General features: G+C 34.2%; 2 protein-coding genes across 2 annotated transcripts; both read right to left on the bottom strand.

Annotated features, from left to right (window-relative positions):
• Positions 1-1,046: 1,046 nt before the first annotated feature.
• Positions 1,047-7,346, bottom strand: LOC140960935 (cyclin-T1-4-like). Its single transcript, XM_073419258.1, has 5 exons — positions 7,220-7,346; positions 6,891-7,025; positions 5,870-6,045; positions 2,194-2,339; positions 1,047-1,433 (listed from the first exon to the last, which is right to left on the bottom strand). Exons 1-5 carry the CDS (start codon positions 7,274-7,276, stop codon positions 1,402-1,404), a joined length of 546 nt encoding a protein of 181 aa, XP_073275359.1. The 5' UTR covers positions 7,277-7,346; the 3' UTR covers positions 1,047-1,401.
• Positions 7,347-8,029: 683 nt separating this feature from the next.
• LOC140961802 (cyclin-T1-3-like) lies at positions 8,030-16,382 on the bottom strand. The gene is made up of 7 exons (XM_073420504.1): positions 16,346-16,382; positions 14,960-15,611; positions 14,203-14,284; positions 13,874-14,008; positions 12,853-13,028; positions 9,177-9,322; positions 8,030-8,416 (listed from the first exon to the last, which is right to left on the bottom strand). Exons 2-7 carry the CDS (start codon positions 15,604-15,606, stop codon positions 8,385-8,387), a joined length of 1,218 nt encoding a protein of 405 aa, XP_073276605.1. The 5' UTR covers positions 15,607-15,611; positions 16,346-16,382; the 3' UTR covers positions 8,030-8,384.
• Positions 16,383-18,172: the final 1,790 nt, after the last annotated feature.

The raw sequence follows: 18,172 nt of genomic DNA, 5'->3' as shown, positions 1-18,172 counted from the left end.
TAGAAAATTACTCACTCGAGATAGATTGCCTTACCTTTCAGACAAGTCATGTGCTCTATGCCGGCTTAAAGATGAATCTGTTAATCACCTGTTCTTCGAATGTCCAACTTCAAAAACAATATGGAGTAATGTTCGTTCATGGCTTGGAATGCGTAAGATCATGTCTTCACCGTCGGCTGTCTTGACTGCGTTTCGAGGAGTCTACCGTGGAAGCTCATTTCTAAATAAAATGCGATGTGTTGCTCTCGCAGCAACAGTGTATCACATCTGGAGCATCCGAAACCGACTGATTTTTGACAATGAAGCGCCAAATATTCAGGGAGTTATATTGAAGATCAAAGTTCATGTGTTTAGAAGCGTCCCGTGTGCTGCAGAAGTTATTGATTTTTCCAATTAATTATGTTCTGTTAATTTGTTTTGATTGTTAGGATGTACATGTTTATGATTTCGTAGGATGTGGATATTCCTGGGGTTGCCTAGTGTGTTTCATACTTTTCTCTCTTTTACCTATTTAATGAATATTGTTCATTAAAAAAAAAATAACTTTGAAATTGTTATGAATTTATAATCAATATAAAATGTTAGAAGTATTAACTAATAAATTGTCAAAATGTATTTCTGCTTCTTAACCTTTCTAGTTCTACAAGCTTGTCTCCATCACAAAATATCTATGTATCATATTTTTTATCCAGTTATAAACAATTGAATTCACAAGACACACACACTTTTTTTTTATCAGCTCCCGAGGTATGTTATCTCCTTTCAATAAGAATTAGCATTAATTTATACCATTCAATACATCCCAATCAAGTATAAAAACTAATAAATTATTTTTACGACGAGGGCCAAGGAGCACAAGTTGGGCAACAATACTAATGATGCAAATTGGAATGCTATAATATATGGAGGTTTTCTATATCTCACACGATTGTTCGAGATTGAAGGTTGTGCATGAAATGACTGGTAAACCCATGATGCACAAAGAGATGGTTAGACAAAGAGGAAACATTAAGATATCCGAAGGGACGACACAAACAAGGAAAAGGTTAAAGGTGAAGGAAAATAAAAAGATACAAGTGTTTATGTAATCTAACCAATATTTTACCAACTCCCATGAAAAATAAACACTCAATGTTCAAATATATTATATCTCCCCGATCAAGTTGGTCGTGGAAATTACTCCTAAACACCTCGCCACAAACAACGGGAGGTTTGTAACATTTTACTGAACTTAGGTTCTCACCCAAAAAAAAAAGCCAGAAATACAATTTCCTGAATCCCAAAATGGTTTAGAGTCAGTAAAATGACAACAAATGTCAAATGGTATAGAGCAACTCGCCGTGCTAATGACACAGGCAACTACATTAACTGCTTCTTCTCACATGTACTTCACTTGGTATTCTATAAGAGTTCCATCAACTGATAAGCAACATCTGCAACAAAGAACCTCAATGTGTAAGAGTCGAAAACCAGATATCTAAAAGAAAGGGCATAGAGAAATTTAAACGAATGAGCCAAGTATTCAGAATATATACATCATTGGGTATTCTTTCATGAATAACTTTCGTCTCCGCTGAGACCAGACGACATATTTTGATGATTATTTTAGCAGGAAGCAAATGTTGAGGTGCATAAGTGGTCATACAAGATTTAATCGAACTAGAGACAAGCATACTAGATAAAAGTATGGGAAGAGGCAATTGATAGACCATGCATTCAACATGGTATAGTTATAATTTTAGAGACACATATGACTGAGATAAGTATAGAAGATTCAAGCTGGAGGATAGAGAAGCTAAAATTAACTTTTAAACATAGATTCAGCGATTGGCAATCACTCTAATTCTGAACAAAATTTGGTTGTTGAGATAAAAGATAGATGTAGCTGGTGTGAATTACTTTTAACAATAAGGCTTATACAGAAGACGACAACTAAATCGAACTGAAACAGAGACAAAAAAAATAATAGTTTAATCCTATCAAATGACTATAATATACGCATGAAACTTCCTCACATCAGGAATCCTATAAAGCTACCCCATCGTTAAAGCCAGTTTTTTTTGTGTTTGCCTAAGTTACAGTTTTTCTGTTTGCCTAAGTTACAGAGCAGCGGATATTTGCTAGAAATACATCAAGTAAACGAGTTTAAAATAGATGGAAGCACAATCAGATGCAAGCATTAAAACTCTTTACCTTTGAGTACAGATGGTGATGTATGGAATTCCTCCCAAACATTGTGGCAGGAGGCAAGATTCATATTTAAAAACTTGGCAGCAAGATATGCAGCACCAGCAGCAATCTGGTGAGGTTTAAACTGAAGCCACAGTGAGCTTCGAAGCCTGCAAAAAACAAAATACCACATCAAAACAAATCCCCAGCGAATCGAAGAATTAAAAAGAACAATCATTCCCGTATATAGATAAGAGGACTAATGAATAAAACAAACCATCTGGAGCAATGATAACAATTGAACTGAAATTGTCGCCCTAGCTGATGAACATATTCACAATCAACAAAGTAGAAGTGCGAGAAGACATTAAAGACAAATTCCATTTCTAAAAAGCCAATAGTGAACCAAAGCAGCATTCCCTTACCAACTAAAAAATCAGCAACAGAGTCGGAAAAATCCAAGATTCTTCTGCAGACAGTTGATTGAGTATCTTAAATTAGAAAACATGTCACACCATCTACAGAACTATCAACTCCTGTTCCACCTCTGCAGCTTTGTTATACTGACACATACTGATTTGGCATACAAGAAGCAGCACCATATGCTGCAGGAAGCTAAAACTCCCTCGCCATGACCAAAATCTCCACAAATTTTAATGGAGGAACGAACGAACAATGCGACCTTAAATGGCCTTTGTGTATTGAAAAAATTGTTCAAGCAGAATTACTGCACACCTTTGAGAGATAAAATACAGATTCGCTGAACTAATTATATGATCAAGAATAAATTAGGCTGGCAAACATGCAGATGGTACTATAAATATGTCAAGTTTTATTTAATCGTCAGGTAGGGATACGTCAATTGAATTGAAATTCCTTCATTGATCAGGAAGAAATGAATGGATCATGCAATAGCATTTATCTATATATTTTAGATGGGAAAATGTAATTAGTCAGTTGAATTTTGATTTTGAAATATTTCTGAAATAGAAAACAACTAAGGACATGATAACTTGTATAATGAAAGGAAAAAAATATTTCTACGCTTCCTGAGAAAAGGATGAGAGCTATTTGGACAAGAATGTAGTATGCACATCTCAATAGTCCAATGGAAGCATGTATTGTTAAAATATTGAAGTTCTTGGATGCCCAAATCAATAGAATTGCAAGAAACAAACTTCAAATTATGTGTCCAAAAATCATGAATCCAATACTGAGTTCATATGATAACTATTACCAAGAAAATCTTATTTATAGATTTGTTAAAAATAAATAATAATCAGCGATAGAAGTACCTAAAATACTTAGGAGAATTTTCATACACAAAAAATGTCAAAATAAATTAAATAAATAATTTTTTGGTAGAGACAAGAACGATTTTGGAGATCACAGGTAGGATGCCAAGCAATGCAAAGAGCCATATCTATTGGGACAAGAAAAAACCAACACTGCCAAAATATGTAACAGCATATGCTGGATATAGACCTAAAACAAATAAATGACACAAAAAAACCTTACACAATAAAAAAAATTAGCATAGAAATTTTCCCGATATTAGACAATACCTCAACTGCTACTTTTTTCAACTAATCTATGAAAACAAATCTATCACAGGGTGAAACCACAAGTAACAAGCCATGATTATCATAGATTCTTTAACTTCAAAAAAAATCCTCGTGAGAAAGAAGGCTTGATCAAGACACAATCAAATTCGTCATTCAGTCCATAACCCTTAATCTGTGCACTACGTCATAACAATTGGTCAGCTTCTCGAATGCCTGAACAACCTATTTCTGAGCATAGTTAATAATTCCCTTGTGGACCATACAGCAAGCAATTTTCATGGTAGCATCATTCATCTCACAATCTTTATGGAGTAACCACCAACAAAGTTAGTGCATCCAGAAATCGGAATCCTTTCCAGTTAAAATTTCTAGCTAGGCCATAACCATGTGGCAATGGTAGATAACCAAATAAAGTTTATGTTCTATGACAAGGTTAAAAAGTAAGCAAATACACATTTTCCTCAACGGACCAAGCTGAAGGGAGTCATGCAATAAAACAGCACTAGTCACATAGAAAACTACATATGATACTAATCCATACAATGTGTTGCCAATACCTAAAAATAAAAGCCTACCACTATACAGAAATATCTTCGGAAGATTCTATAAAACTACTCCTTTCACTGGCACAGTGAGGGTAAAAAAACTACAAGATAAAAAAATATTTACCTTTATTACTGTCAAAAACATTTTGTTATTCTTTTTAACCGTATTTTACTTATCCATTTTTTACATATTCTCTTTTATCTGGGAGGGGGTATCACAGGCAACATCCCAACCAAACATGATTTCTTGCTATAACTTTCAAGTATCTATCTGAATTATACGCAATTGTGATGATAGAAACCAAAGAAAGAGATGAAATTTACAAAACCAAACCCCATGACAACAGAAAATAAAAATCATTGCCTTGAACTTCAAGAAGATTTTGCTGTCAACAGCAAAAGCTGTGAAAAGTGCCTATTTCCCCCACCTTAATTTTTTACCAGTTACATATGATAAAACTTGAAATTCAACAAATCCTGGATTCTTTTTCTTTGACACGGTAGATAAACTGCGAGAAAAAAAAAGCATGATTAATTGGTCTACTGCCTGCCATACTGGGTTTCTGGGTACAGGGGGATTTCGCATGGACAGAAGCTTCTCCCCAGTGCATAAATCGGAAGATCTTTCGATTGGAATCCAAGATAGATAAGGTATAAGCTTTACCAAATTTTTGCACAAACTACGAGCTTATCATGATAAAAAAATCCAATTTCATTATAAAACTTTGGAAGATGAAATATGAGGTCAGTAGAAGGTTTAATTAATAACAAGATGCTTCAAAAGGATTTAAAAACCAGGCCTTCTTTGTGCAGGAGGTTTGAATGTGGAGGAGCAGTGTTAATTTAATCTCAGAATTTTTCAAAACCATTTCTAGAATGTAAGGAAGAAAATTTTTGTTCAGTAACCATGGATAGCCCATGGAACTATAAGCAACAACGGGAAATTATGCACAAATTTCTTCAGAAATTCATCAACCTGTTCGTAGGTATCCTACATGGTTTCCAGTGAAAATAGGCAAAGGCATATACCGTACAACTAATTCCATAAGACAAATATCAGAATGTCAAATGGCCAATTAGTTGACTCATCCATGAACTGTCTTCTATAGCTGATGCGCATGTATCATAAGTGTGTCATCAAGGAAAAAGCAGTCACTATCCCTAGTTCAACTTCAGATGGAAAAAAACATTTCATGAACAGCACATGAACCTCCAGCTACTAATATCATAAGGTCAGCATGCTAATCCTTTACAGACCCTGCAATTATATGGCAATCCAAAACATCAATATCACACCCTAAAAATTTACAAAGTTAAGAGAGGAAATACAGCACCATTTTAACAGGCAACTCGATAAATAAAAAATAACACTAATTCAGAGTTATTCCGCCTCAAATGACTGGACCAATGGGTTCCTTTTACAAAATCCAGGTTTCCGAATCTCGAGTACATTTGGCTGTTGAAACACAGGATGGTAGCTAAATCCTATAAGTTTGAAGCTGAAGAGCCATGATTTAACACAAATATTATTCAAATGCTAATCAATGAATCAGCACCAATATGGAAAAACAATGGATGTGGTACACTTACCCTTCACCGACCAAACAAAATGCCAAATTCACCAGCATTGATTGTGAAAAGCCCAACTTTTGAAGTGTGGAGGTAAGGGATTCATATGGATGCTGCACATTTAGTTCAAAATTTAAGGTTGTCAATATCAAATGCTCGGCCTCGGTTATCCTTTCACGATACTGCTCGAACCAATCCTATAGACAGCAAAGGATGTACATATCAACAATGTGACTCATAATCTGAGTTTATGAAATAATAAACATCAAATTAAAATTAGAAAAATAAAAATTAACAAAATTCTCAAAGGTCAGAATGGCAAATGTATATGGACATGAAGTCTGCCCAAGGAAAGTATAACCTCTGTTTGACAAACCAACCCTGCAAACTCATACTGATTATTATTAAGTTTAACTTCAGTAAAACTTCCGTGCTAACAAATTGTCATTTCATCAAAAAATATCTTACTAACAGATTTGTTTATCATTTCCTGCTCGATCACTCAAGAGCTCCTCAGAACATGAACATAACGAGCAATTTACCCCAAAATCTACATAATATTTTAGCAATTGCTTCAATGAATGACAGCTCTACTTTTCTACAAGTGAATTCTGAAAGGCCAGGTAATTGAACACATCACAGATTATTCTCACATTACAATGCATAGGACTAGATTTTAATACACATGGAAAAGTGTAACCTAATCTGCCTATGCAAGCTTCACAAGATCTCATTTTAGACCAAATTCCTTGAAAATGGGTTCACAAGAACTGACTCGAGCGATTGAATGTGGGGCCAATATTTTTAAAATTAGGTCATATTGAATTCAATCTCAGACCCTAGCGCATTAGCATGTTTGGCAGGAGCCGCAGGACAATATTTCCAGTTTCTAGAACCATCAACATAAGGGTAACGACCATAAAAAACAATGAGCATTTTAAGTGATTTTATAAAGTGAAAAATGGCATTGCCAGGTTGCCTCAAAAAGGTCGATTAGCAGACACTTATAGCAAAAATGAGGGAGACAGGAAAGGTTACTCACAATTGGGAGCATATATGAAAGAAGAGTGAAATCCTGATTGTGGAAGATTTCGCATGATGCTCTTAGCACGTCGTTGAGAGAGCGAGGCGTTTCCTCAGACTTCGAGGCAAGGAAGAGCACAGCTGTAGCAATCAACTGCAACATTTACATATTAGTGAATTAGATTTAGCAATGACATGCCAACAATTTCAACAAATGCTAGAAAATAAGAATAGTCTCTTTGAATCATGCAAGATCTTATCATCGGATCAGTTTAACGGTTTGAACATGGTCCATTCGATTTCAAAAGAAACATGGTAGATTCAAATGGAAACGAGAGAAAAACTCACGAATCTATCATGAGAGGCATGAGAGCGACGAACAAAAAACCGATGACACAGAATCATAGCAGTTCCAATCGTGGTTTGTGGGCTGCAAAAAATACAAAAATATCAGTTCTTAAAACCAATGTTTTCATAACCGGACCGATGATCAAACCGGTCTACCTTAAAAAAACGACACAACTGGTCGGACTGGTTTAACCNGTACATGTTTATGATTTCGTAGGATGTGGATATTCCTGGGGATGCCTAGTGTGTTTCAAACTTTTCTCTCTTTTACCTATTTAATGAATATTGTTCATTAAAAAAAAAATAACTTTGAAATTGTTATGAATTTATAATCAATATAAAATGTTAGAAGTATTAACTAATAAATTGTCAAAATGTATTTCTGCTTCTTAACCTTTCTAGTTCTACAAGCTTGTCTCCATCACAAAATATCTATGTATCATATTTTTTATCCAGTTATAAACAATTGAATTCACAAGACACACACACTTTTTTTTTATCAGCTCCCGAGGTATGTTATCTCCTTTCAATAAGAATTAGCATTAATTTATACCATTCAATACATCCCAATCAAGTATAAAAACTAATAAATTATTTTTACGACGAGGGCCAAGGAGCACAAGTTGGGCAACAATACTAATGATGCAAATTGGAATGCTATAATATATGGAGGTTTTCTATATCTCACACGATTGTTCGAGATTGAAGGTTGTGCATGAAATGACTGGTAAACCCATGATGCACAAAGAGATGGTTAGACAAAGAGGAAACATTAAGATATCCGAAGGGACGACACAAACAAGGAAAAGGTTAAAGGTGAAGGAAAATAAAAAGATACAAGTGTTTATGTAATCTAACCAATATTTTACCAACTCCCATGAAAAATAAACACTCAATGTTCAAATATATTATATCTCCCCGATCAAGTTGGTCGTGGAAATTACTCCTAAACACCTCGCCACAAACAACGGGAGGTTTGTAACATTTTACTGAACTTAGGTTCTCACCCAAAAAAAAAAGCCAGAAATACAATTTCCTGAATCCCAAAATGGTTTAGAGTCAGTAAAATGACAACAAATGTCAAATGGTATAGAGCAACTCGCCGTGCTAATGACACAGGCAACTACATTAACTGCTTCTTCTCACATGTACTTCACTTGGTATTCTATAAGAGTTCCATCAACTGATAAGCAACATCTGCAACAAAGAACCTCAATGTGTAAGAGTCGAAAACCAGATATCTAAAAGAAAGGGCATAGAGAAATTTAAACGAATGAGCCAAGTATTCAGAATATATACATCATTGGGTATTCTTTCATGAATAACTTTCGTCTCCGCTGAGACCAGACGACATATTTTGATGATTATTTTAGCAGGAAGCAAATGTTGAGGTGCATAAGTGGTCATACAAGATTTAATCGAACTAGAGACAAGCATACTAGATAAAAGTATGGGAAGAGGCAATTGATAGACCATGCATTCAACATGGTATAGTTATAATTTTAGAGACACATATGACTGAGATAAGTATAGAAGATTCAAGCTGGAGGATAGAGAAGCTAAAATTAACTTTTAAACATAGATTCAGCGATTGGCAATCACTCTAATTCTGAACAAAATTTGGTTGTTGAGATAAAAGATAGATGTAGCTGGTGTGAATTACTTTTAACAATAAGGCTTATACAGAAGACGACAACTAAATCGAACTGAAACAGAGACAAAAAAAATAATAGTTTAATCCTATCAAATGACTATAATATACGCATGAAACTTCCTCACATCAGGAATCCTATAAAGCTACCCCATCGTTAAAGCCAGTTTTTTTTGTGTTTGCCTAAGTTACAGTTTTTCTGTTTGCCTAAGTTACAGAGCAGCGGATATTTGCTAGAAATACATCAAGTAAACGAGTTTAAAATAGATGGAAGCACAATCAGATGCAAGCATTAAAACTCTTTACCTTTGAGTACAGATGGTGATGTATGGAATTCCTCCCAAACATTGTGGCAGGAGGCAAGATTCATATTTAAAAACTTGGCAGCAAGATATGCAGCACCAGCAGCAATCTGGTGAGGTTTAAACTGAAGCCACAGTGAGCTTCGAAGCCTGCAAAAAACAAAATACCACATCAAAACAAATCCCCAGCGAATCGAAGAATTAAAAAGAACAATCATTCCCGTATATAGATAAGAGGACTAATGAATAAAACAAACCATCTGGAGCAATGATAACAATTGAACTGAAATTGTCGCCCTAGCTGATGAACATATTCACAATCAACAAAGTAGAAGTGCGAGAAGACATTAAAGACAAATTCCATTTCTAAAAAGCCAATAGTGAACCAAAGCAGCATTCCCTTACCAACTAAAAAATCAGCAACAGAGTCGGAAAAATCCAAGATTCTTCTGCAGACAGTTGATTGAGTATCTTAAATTAGAAAACATGTCACACCATCTACAGAACTATCAACTCCTGTTCCACCTCTGCAGCTTTGTTATACTGACACATACTGATTTGGCATACAAGAAGCAGCACCATATGCTGCAGGAAGCTAAAACTCCCTCGCCATGACCAAAATCTCCACAAATTTTAATGGAGGAACGAACGAACAATGCGACCTTAAATGGCCTTTGTGTATTGAAAAAATTGTTCAAGCAGAATTACTGCACACCTTTGAGAGATAAAATACAGATTCGCTGAACTAATTATATGATCAAGAATAAATTAGGCTGGCAAACATGCAGATGGTACTATAAATATGTCAAGTTTTATTTAATCGTCAGGTAGGGATACGTCAATTGAATTGAAATTCCTTCATTGATCAGGAAGAAATGAATGGATCATGCAATAGCATTTATCTATATATTTTAGATGGGAAAATGTAATTAGTCAGTTGAATTTTGATTTTGAAATATTTCTGAAATAGAAAACAACTAAGGACATGATAACTTGTATAATGAAAGGAAAAAAATATTTCTACGCTTCCTGAGAAAAGGATGAGAGCTATTTGGACAAGAATGTAGTATGCACATCTCAATAGTCCAATGGAAGCATGTATTGTTAAAATATTGAAGTTCTTGGATGCCCAAATCAATAGAATTGCAAGAAACAAACTTCAAATTATGTGTCCAAAAATCATGAATCCAATACTGAGTTCATATGATAACTATTACCAAGAAAATCTTATTTATAGATTTGTTAAAAATAAATAATAATCAGCGATAGAAGTACCTAAAATACTTAGGAGAATTTTCATACACAAAAAATGTCAAAATAAATTAAATAAATAATTTTTTGGTAGAGACAAGAACGATTTTGGAGATCACAGGTAGGATGCCAAGCAATGCAAAGAGCCATATCTATTGGGACAAGAAAAAACCAACACTGCCAAAATATGTAACAGCATATGCTGGATATAGACCTAAAACAAATAAATGACACAAAAAAACCTTACACAATAAAAAAAATTAGCATAGAAATTTTCCCGATATTAGACAATACCTCAACTGCTACTTTTTTCAACTAATCTATGAAAACAAATCTATCACAGGGTGAAACCACAAGTAACAAGCCATGATTATCATAGATTCTTTAACTTCAAAAAAAATCCTCGTGAGAAAGAAGGCTTGATCAAGACACAATCAAATTCGTCATTCAGTCCATAACCCTTAATCTGTGCACTACGTCATAACAATTGGTCAGCTTCTCGAATGCCTGAACAACCTATTTCTGAGCATAGTTAATAATTCCCTTGTGGACCATACAGCAAGCAATTTTCATGGTAGCATCATTCATCTCACAATCTTTATGGAGTAACCACCAACAAAGTTAGTGCATCCAGAAATCGGAATCCTTTCCAGTTAAAATTTCTAGCTAGGCCATAACCATGTGGCAATGGTAGATAACCAAATAAAGTTTATGTTCTATGACAAGGTTAAAAAGTAAGCAAATACACATTTTCCTCAACGGACCAAGCTGAAGGGAGTCATGCAATAAAACAGCACTAGTCACATAGAAAACTACATATGATACTAATCCATACAATGTGTTGCCAATACCTAAAAATAAAAGCCTACCACTATACAGAAATATCTTCGGAAGATTCTATAAAACTACTCCTTTCACTGGCACAGTGAGGGTAAAAAAACTACAAGATAAAAAAATATTTACCTTTATTACTGTCAAAAACATTTTGTTATTCTTTTTAACCGTATTTTACTTATCCATTTTTTACATATTCTCTTTTATCTGGGAGGGGGTATCACAGGCAACATCCCAACCAAACATGATTTCTTGCTATAACTTTCAAGTATCTATCTGAATTATACGCAATTGTGATGATAGAAACCAAAGAAAGAGATGAAATTTACAAAACCAAACCCCATGACAACAGAAAATAAAAATCATTGCCTTGAACTTCAAGAAGATTTTGCTGTCAACAGCAAAAGCTGTGAAAAGTGCCTATTTCCCCCACCTTAATTTTTTACCAGTTACATATGATAAAACTTGAAATTCAACAAATCCTGGATTCTTTTTCTTTGACACGGTAGATAAACTGCGAGAAAAAAAAAGCATGATTAATTGGTCTACTGCCTGCCATACTGGGTTTCTGGGTACAGGGGGATTTCGCATGGACAGAAGCTTCTCCCCAGTGCATAAATCGGAAGATCTTTCGATTGGAATCCAAGATAGATAAGGTATAAGCTTTACCAAATTTTTGCACAAACTACGAGCTTATCATGATAAAAAAATCCAATTTCATTATAAAACTTTGGAAGATGAAATATGAGGTCAGTAGAAGGTTTAATTAATAACAAGATGCTTCAAAAGGATTTAAAAACCAGGCCTTCTTTGTGCAGGAGGTTTGAATGTGGAGGAGCAGTGTTAATTTAATCTCAGAATTTTTCAAAACCATTTCTAGAATGTAAGGAAGAAAATTTTTGTTCAGTAACCATGGATAGCCCATGGAACTATAAGCAACAACGGGAAATTATGCACAAATTTCTTCAGAAATTCATCAACCTGTTCGTAGGTATCCTACATGGTTTCCAGTGAAAATAGGCAAAGGCATATACCGTACAACTAATTCCATAAGACAAATATCAGAATGTCAAATGGCCAATTAGTTGACTCATCCATGAACTGTCTTCTATAGCTGATGCGCATGTATCATAAGTGTGTCATCAAGGAAAAAGCAGTCACTATCCCTAGTTCAACTTCAGATGGAAAAAAACATTTCATGAACAGCACATGAACCTCCAGCTACTAATATCATAAGGTCAGCATGCTAATCCTTTACAGACCCTGCAATTATATGGCAATCCAAAACATCAATATCACACCCTAAAAATTTACAAAGTTAAGAGAGGAAATACAGCACCATTTTAACAGGCAACTCGATAAATAAAAAATAACACTAATTCAGAGTTATTCCGCCTCAAATGACTGGACCAATGGGTTCCTTTTACAAAATCCAGGTTTCCGAATCTCGAGTACATTTGGCTGTTGAAACACAGGATGGTAGCTAAATCCTATAAGTTTGAAGCTGAAGAGCCATGATTTAACACAAATATTATTCAAATGCTAATCAATGAATCAGCACCAATATGGAAAAACAATGGATGTGGTACACTTACCCTTCACCGACCAAACAAAACGCCAAATTCACCAGCATTGATTGTGAAAAGCCCAACTTTTGAAGTGTGGAGGTAAGGGATTCATATGGATGCTGCACATTTAGTTCAAAATTTAAGGTTGTCAATATCAAATGCTCGGCCTCGGTTATCCTTTCACGATACTGCTCGAACCAATCCTATAGACAGCAAAGGATGTACATATCAACAATGTGACTCATAATCTGAGTTTATGAAATAATAAACATCAAATTAAAATTAGAAAAATAAAAATTAACAAAATTCTCAAAGGTCAGAATGGCAAATGTATATGGACATGAAGTCTGCCCAAGGAAAGTATAACCTCTGTTTGACAAACCAACCCTGCAAACTCATACTGATTATTATTAAGTTTAACTTCAGTAAAACTTCCGTGCTAACAAATTGTCATTTCATCAAAAAATATCTTACTAACAGATTTGTTTATCATTTCCTGCTCGATCACTCAAGAGCTCCTCAGAACATGAACATAACGAGCAATTTACCCCAAAATCTACATAATATTTTAGCAATTGCTTCAATGAATGACAGCTCTACTTTTCTACAAGTGAATTCTGAAAGGCCAGGTAATTGAACACATCACAGATTATTCTCACATTACAATGCATAGGACTAGATTTTAATACACATGGAAAAGTGTAACCTAATCTGCCTATGCAAGCTTCACAAGATCTCATTTTAGACCAAATTCCTTGAAAATGGGTTCACAAGAACTGACTCGAGCGATTGAATGTGGGGCCAATATTTTTAAAATTAGGTCATATTGAATTCAATCTCAGACCCTAGCGCATTAGCATGTTTGGCAGGAGCCGCAGGACAATATTTCCAGTTTCTAGAACCATCAACATAAGGGTAACGACCATAAAAAACAATGAGCATTTTAAGTGATTTTATAAAGTGAAAAATGGCATTGCCAGGTTGCCTCAAAAAGGTCGATTAGCAGACACTTATAGCAAAAATGAGGGAGACAGGAAAGGTTACTCACAATTGGGAGCATATATGAAAGAAGAGTGAAATCCTGATTGTGGAAGATTTCGCATGATGCTCTTAGCACGTCGTTGAGAGAGCGAGGCGTTTCCTCAGACTTCGAGGCAAGGAAGAGCACAGCTGTAGCAATCAACTGCAACATTTACATATTAGTGAATTAGATTTAGCAATGACATGCCAACAATTTCAACAAATGCTAGAAAATAAGAATAGTCTCTTTGAATCATGCAAGATCTTATCATCGGATCAGTTTAACGGTTTGAACATGGTCCATTCGATTTCAAAAGAAACATGGTAGATTCAAATGGAAACGAGAGAAAAACTCACGAATCTATCATGAGAGGCATGAGAGCGACGAACAAAAAACCGATGACACAGAATCATAGCAGTTCCAATCGTGGTTTGTGGGCTGCAAAAAATACAAAAATATCAGTTCTTAAAACCAATGTTTTCATAACCGGACCGATGATCAAACCGGTCTACCTTAAAAAAACGACACAACTGGTCGGACTGGTTTAACCGGATGGTCGGAGCGGAGTATTGTTATATTATAAAATATTAATATAATATAATGAATAATATATTTTAAATTTTAAAACCTAAAAGATATATATAAATAGACAAAATATATATATTTACCAAAGTTTAAAAACTAAACTATATGCATAAATTCAAAATACCAATTATACTTATATATTTTTTTAGAACAAAAAAAAATAGATTAAATAAAAAATAGTGCTATTAAAATAATATTTTTAACGAAGTCCAAATTCCAAATAATCATGTGTATATATAATCAAATATTAAATTTAAGGTTTTAAAGTAAGAAAATTATTTTCCAAAAAAATCGAAAATCGGTTGAACCGGTTTGACCGCTAGAACGGGTGTTGAGTGTTTTCCGGACCGGACCTGTGACCGGTTCTCGGTCGAACCGGCCAATCCAATCCGATTTTGAGAACACTCCTTAAAACAATGATTGTCAAACCAGAATATTCAATACAGTGATAAGATAAATCTTATAGTTGCACACTGAAGAATCTTTTAGCAGACCACATGAAATTATCAAGCAAGCTGAGAAACTCACATATCAAGCCGAGCTCCAAGATTCTGAAGGAAATCACAATATGAGTACCGCAGATGTGCCTCCTGTACAACATCAATACCATCTTTTCTTGAGGGAGAGCACCTCTCTATCTCATCTTTTGACATAAGAACGAGTTCTTCATCCTCAAGCTTTGATCGATCTCGTTTAGATGTAGAAGAAGTATAAACACTGACACCATCATGTCTATTAGCAGCAATGACAGTTGAACTGTCATCAAATACTGGACGGGTATTGCGGTCAGCAAAAGGGTACTCAAACGGTGCATATTCACACTGATTCGTATTATTTACAATATGATTTTCATATTGATTTTGTTCCTGATAAGGTCTACCAGTGCTTTTACAAGGGAAAGTTGAGATCTTTCTTCTTTTTGAAGAAGGTGCAGCATCAGTCCAAGCACAGCTATAATTAGGTCCATCCAGCCTAATATTGAGAGAGTAATCATGGGAATAATTATAATTCCTCGTATAGAAATTGGCATTGTATGCATGACTATCGTTGTTATGGTCGTAGTTACAAGCACCAGCAATTTCCCTAGTGTTCATGGTGCGGTTTACACCAATAGATGGCATATAATAATTGTGAAAATGGCCACCTTGCTGCCTGACAGATTGAACAAGAGACATTATTCCTGTTGAATTCACAAAAGAATACTTAGTAATTTACAAACATAAAACGAAGCTGCAAAACATCATAATTTTATATCAACGAAAAATTGATGTTCTCAGACAATATTATCATGAGCTAGGCACCCTAAAAAAACCATTTAGCAACTACCAAAAAACCAAAAGATGTATTTGAATTTCCAAGATAACTGCACAAATTAAAGTTCAGCGCCTGACTAAATCCTTCCTTTTACATCATAACTCACCTTCAATCCTCCATTATTATGCCAGTGGTAGAATGTTCATTATAGCTGGGACGAGAGGAGCCCTCAACTCCACTAGCGACCGTGCATTTATAAAGATAAATCCAAATAGTGAAATTCAGCAGTTCTCGGAAAGGATATAATGGTACTACTGTCATATCACCAACAATAATTTCAAAACACAAGGAATCATGATTTGAATCCAACCGATCAAAAGAAAAAATTACATCGGATCTCACCAGCTCCTTGACTAAATGCAAGGGCTTTTACAGGTCCATCAACATATCTGACAGTTTTTAATAAATTACTGAACGGATAATTTTAAAAACATCCAGCAGAAGCCATACGAAAGTCAGAAAACAAGCAAGCTATACAAATCGATACGTAATGTTTCGTGATCATAAAGAAAACCTTCCGTGAATCGCGTATACACATATATACAAGGGCAAGAATAATTTATTCCATGTAAAATCAGGGGGAGAAGAGGATCTATTCACCTGAAGATCTAAGAACTCCGATCTCGCTGGAAAAGAATTAAGGGAATTTTTTGACTCGCTAGGGTTCGTATGAGAAGTTAATCAAATCAATCAAAAGGACAAAAGAGGGAATCAAGATTGTGTTTGGATGGAAGGGACCGATGACCAGTATTTGCAAGTGAATCACTTTATTTTGGAAGAATTTGAATTTACCCATGGAATGTAATAATAATTATATAAATTTATATTTAAAAATTTAAAATAAAAATTTAAAATTAATATTTTTAAAATAAAAATTTAAAATTAATAAATTGGGTGAGAATTTTGAAATGAAAAAAATTTAAAATTAATATTTTAAAATAAAAATTTAAAATTAATAAATTGGGTGAGAATTTTGAAATGAAATAATACATATAATAATAATAATAATAATAATAATAGTAATAATAATAATAATAAATATTAAATATATATCATTTTTATTGAGTTCGCACTTATCAAAATACTGGTATTAGATGGAGTTGGATTCTACATGAATCATAAATCATTAGTATTCAAATGTCCCAGCTGAATTTTGGAAATTAATTAAAACTTAAAATTTTGCCATAAAAACTATCGATTTCGATCTTTTTGAGCTCGAATAACTCGATATTTTCACAAGTCGAGATTGATCTTGAAACTGAATATTCAATCGACTTCGAGCTTAAAAATTTAAAATGATTCAAACTCGAGTAGTATGATACTCGAGCTCGAATCGACTCGCTTACACTCCTAATCTCAGCTCATCAGGGTCCAAAATGAGAAGACAAAAACTTTTGTGAGACGGCCTCATAGGTTGTATTTTGTAAAACGGATATCTTATTTGGGTCATCTATGAAAAAGTAATAGTTTTTATGCTAAGAGTATTACTTTTTATTGTGAATATCGGTTAGGTTGACCCGTCTCACAGACAAATATTAGTGAGACCGTATCACAAAAGACCTACTCAAATGAGGAACAATTTGAAACTTGTTCTTTTTAATCAATATCTCGCGATTTATTGAATAAAATCTTGCGATATAATAATAATAAATACTGATGTAGCGATTGATATATGGATGAGTAGGTCTCATGTGAGACGGTCTCACGGATCTTTATCCGTGAGACGAGTCAATCCTACTTATATTCACAATAAAAAGTAATACTTTTAGCATAAAAAGTAATATTTTTTCATGGATGACACAGATAAGAGATTCGTCTCAAAAAATACGACTCGTGAGATCGTCTCACACAAGTTTATGCCTATATGGATATACATTTAACATTATTCATATTATATTATTGAAATATGTAATATTTATTCCCTCAATTTCTAATGGCCACAACATGAAAGAAAGAAAAGCTTCCCGTGAATTCGAACTCCACAAGAAACAAGACAAGAACAACTCTTAGAACCTTAACCCATAGGGCAGCCTATTTGGGCAAATAATTTGAAATACAAATCATCGGCACCTCGTGATCATCTTTTTTTTTTAGAATAAATGCATATAAGTTTCAAAAAATGTAAGATTGAAAAAGATTCTCCGTATTGAAGTTTAAATGACTTAGTATGTTCTCTACTGAAAGTGTAACGTACCGTAATTTTAACTATTTTAAAATTTGCGAAAAATAAAAATTTTCTTAATTAAATAGAAACCTTCAAATTGCAATAACAATAAACTGATCATTTAAAATATTTGCAATGAAAATATCACAAATAAAGTTTTCTAAAAACACTTATTTAAATATCGTACAATAACATGAAATCAGAATATTTGAAACATTGCATAATGTCTTAAAAACATGGGCGGTCCTCGGGTTTAGCCTCCT

Source organism: Primulina huaijiensis, chromosome 16, assembly GCF_012295235.1.
Source record: "Primulina huaijiensis isolate GDHJ02 chromosome 16, ASM1229523v2, whole genome shotgun sequence".
NCBI classification, from domain to species: domain Eukaryota; kingdom Viridiplantae; phylum Streptophyta; class Magnoliopsida; order Lamiales; family Gesneriaceae; genus Primulina; species Primulina huaijiensis.
The sequence above is the reverse complement of the archived record's forward strand: the minus strand, read 5'-3'. Positions and strand labels throughout refer to the sequence as shown.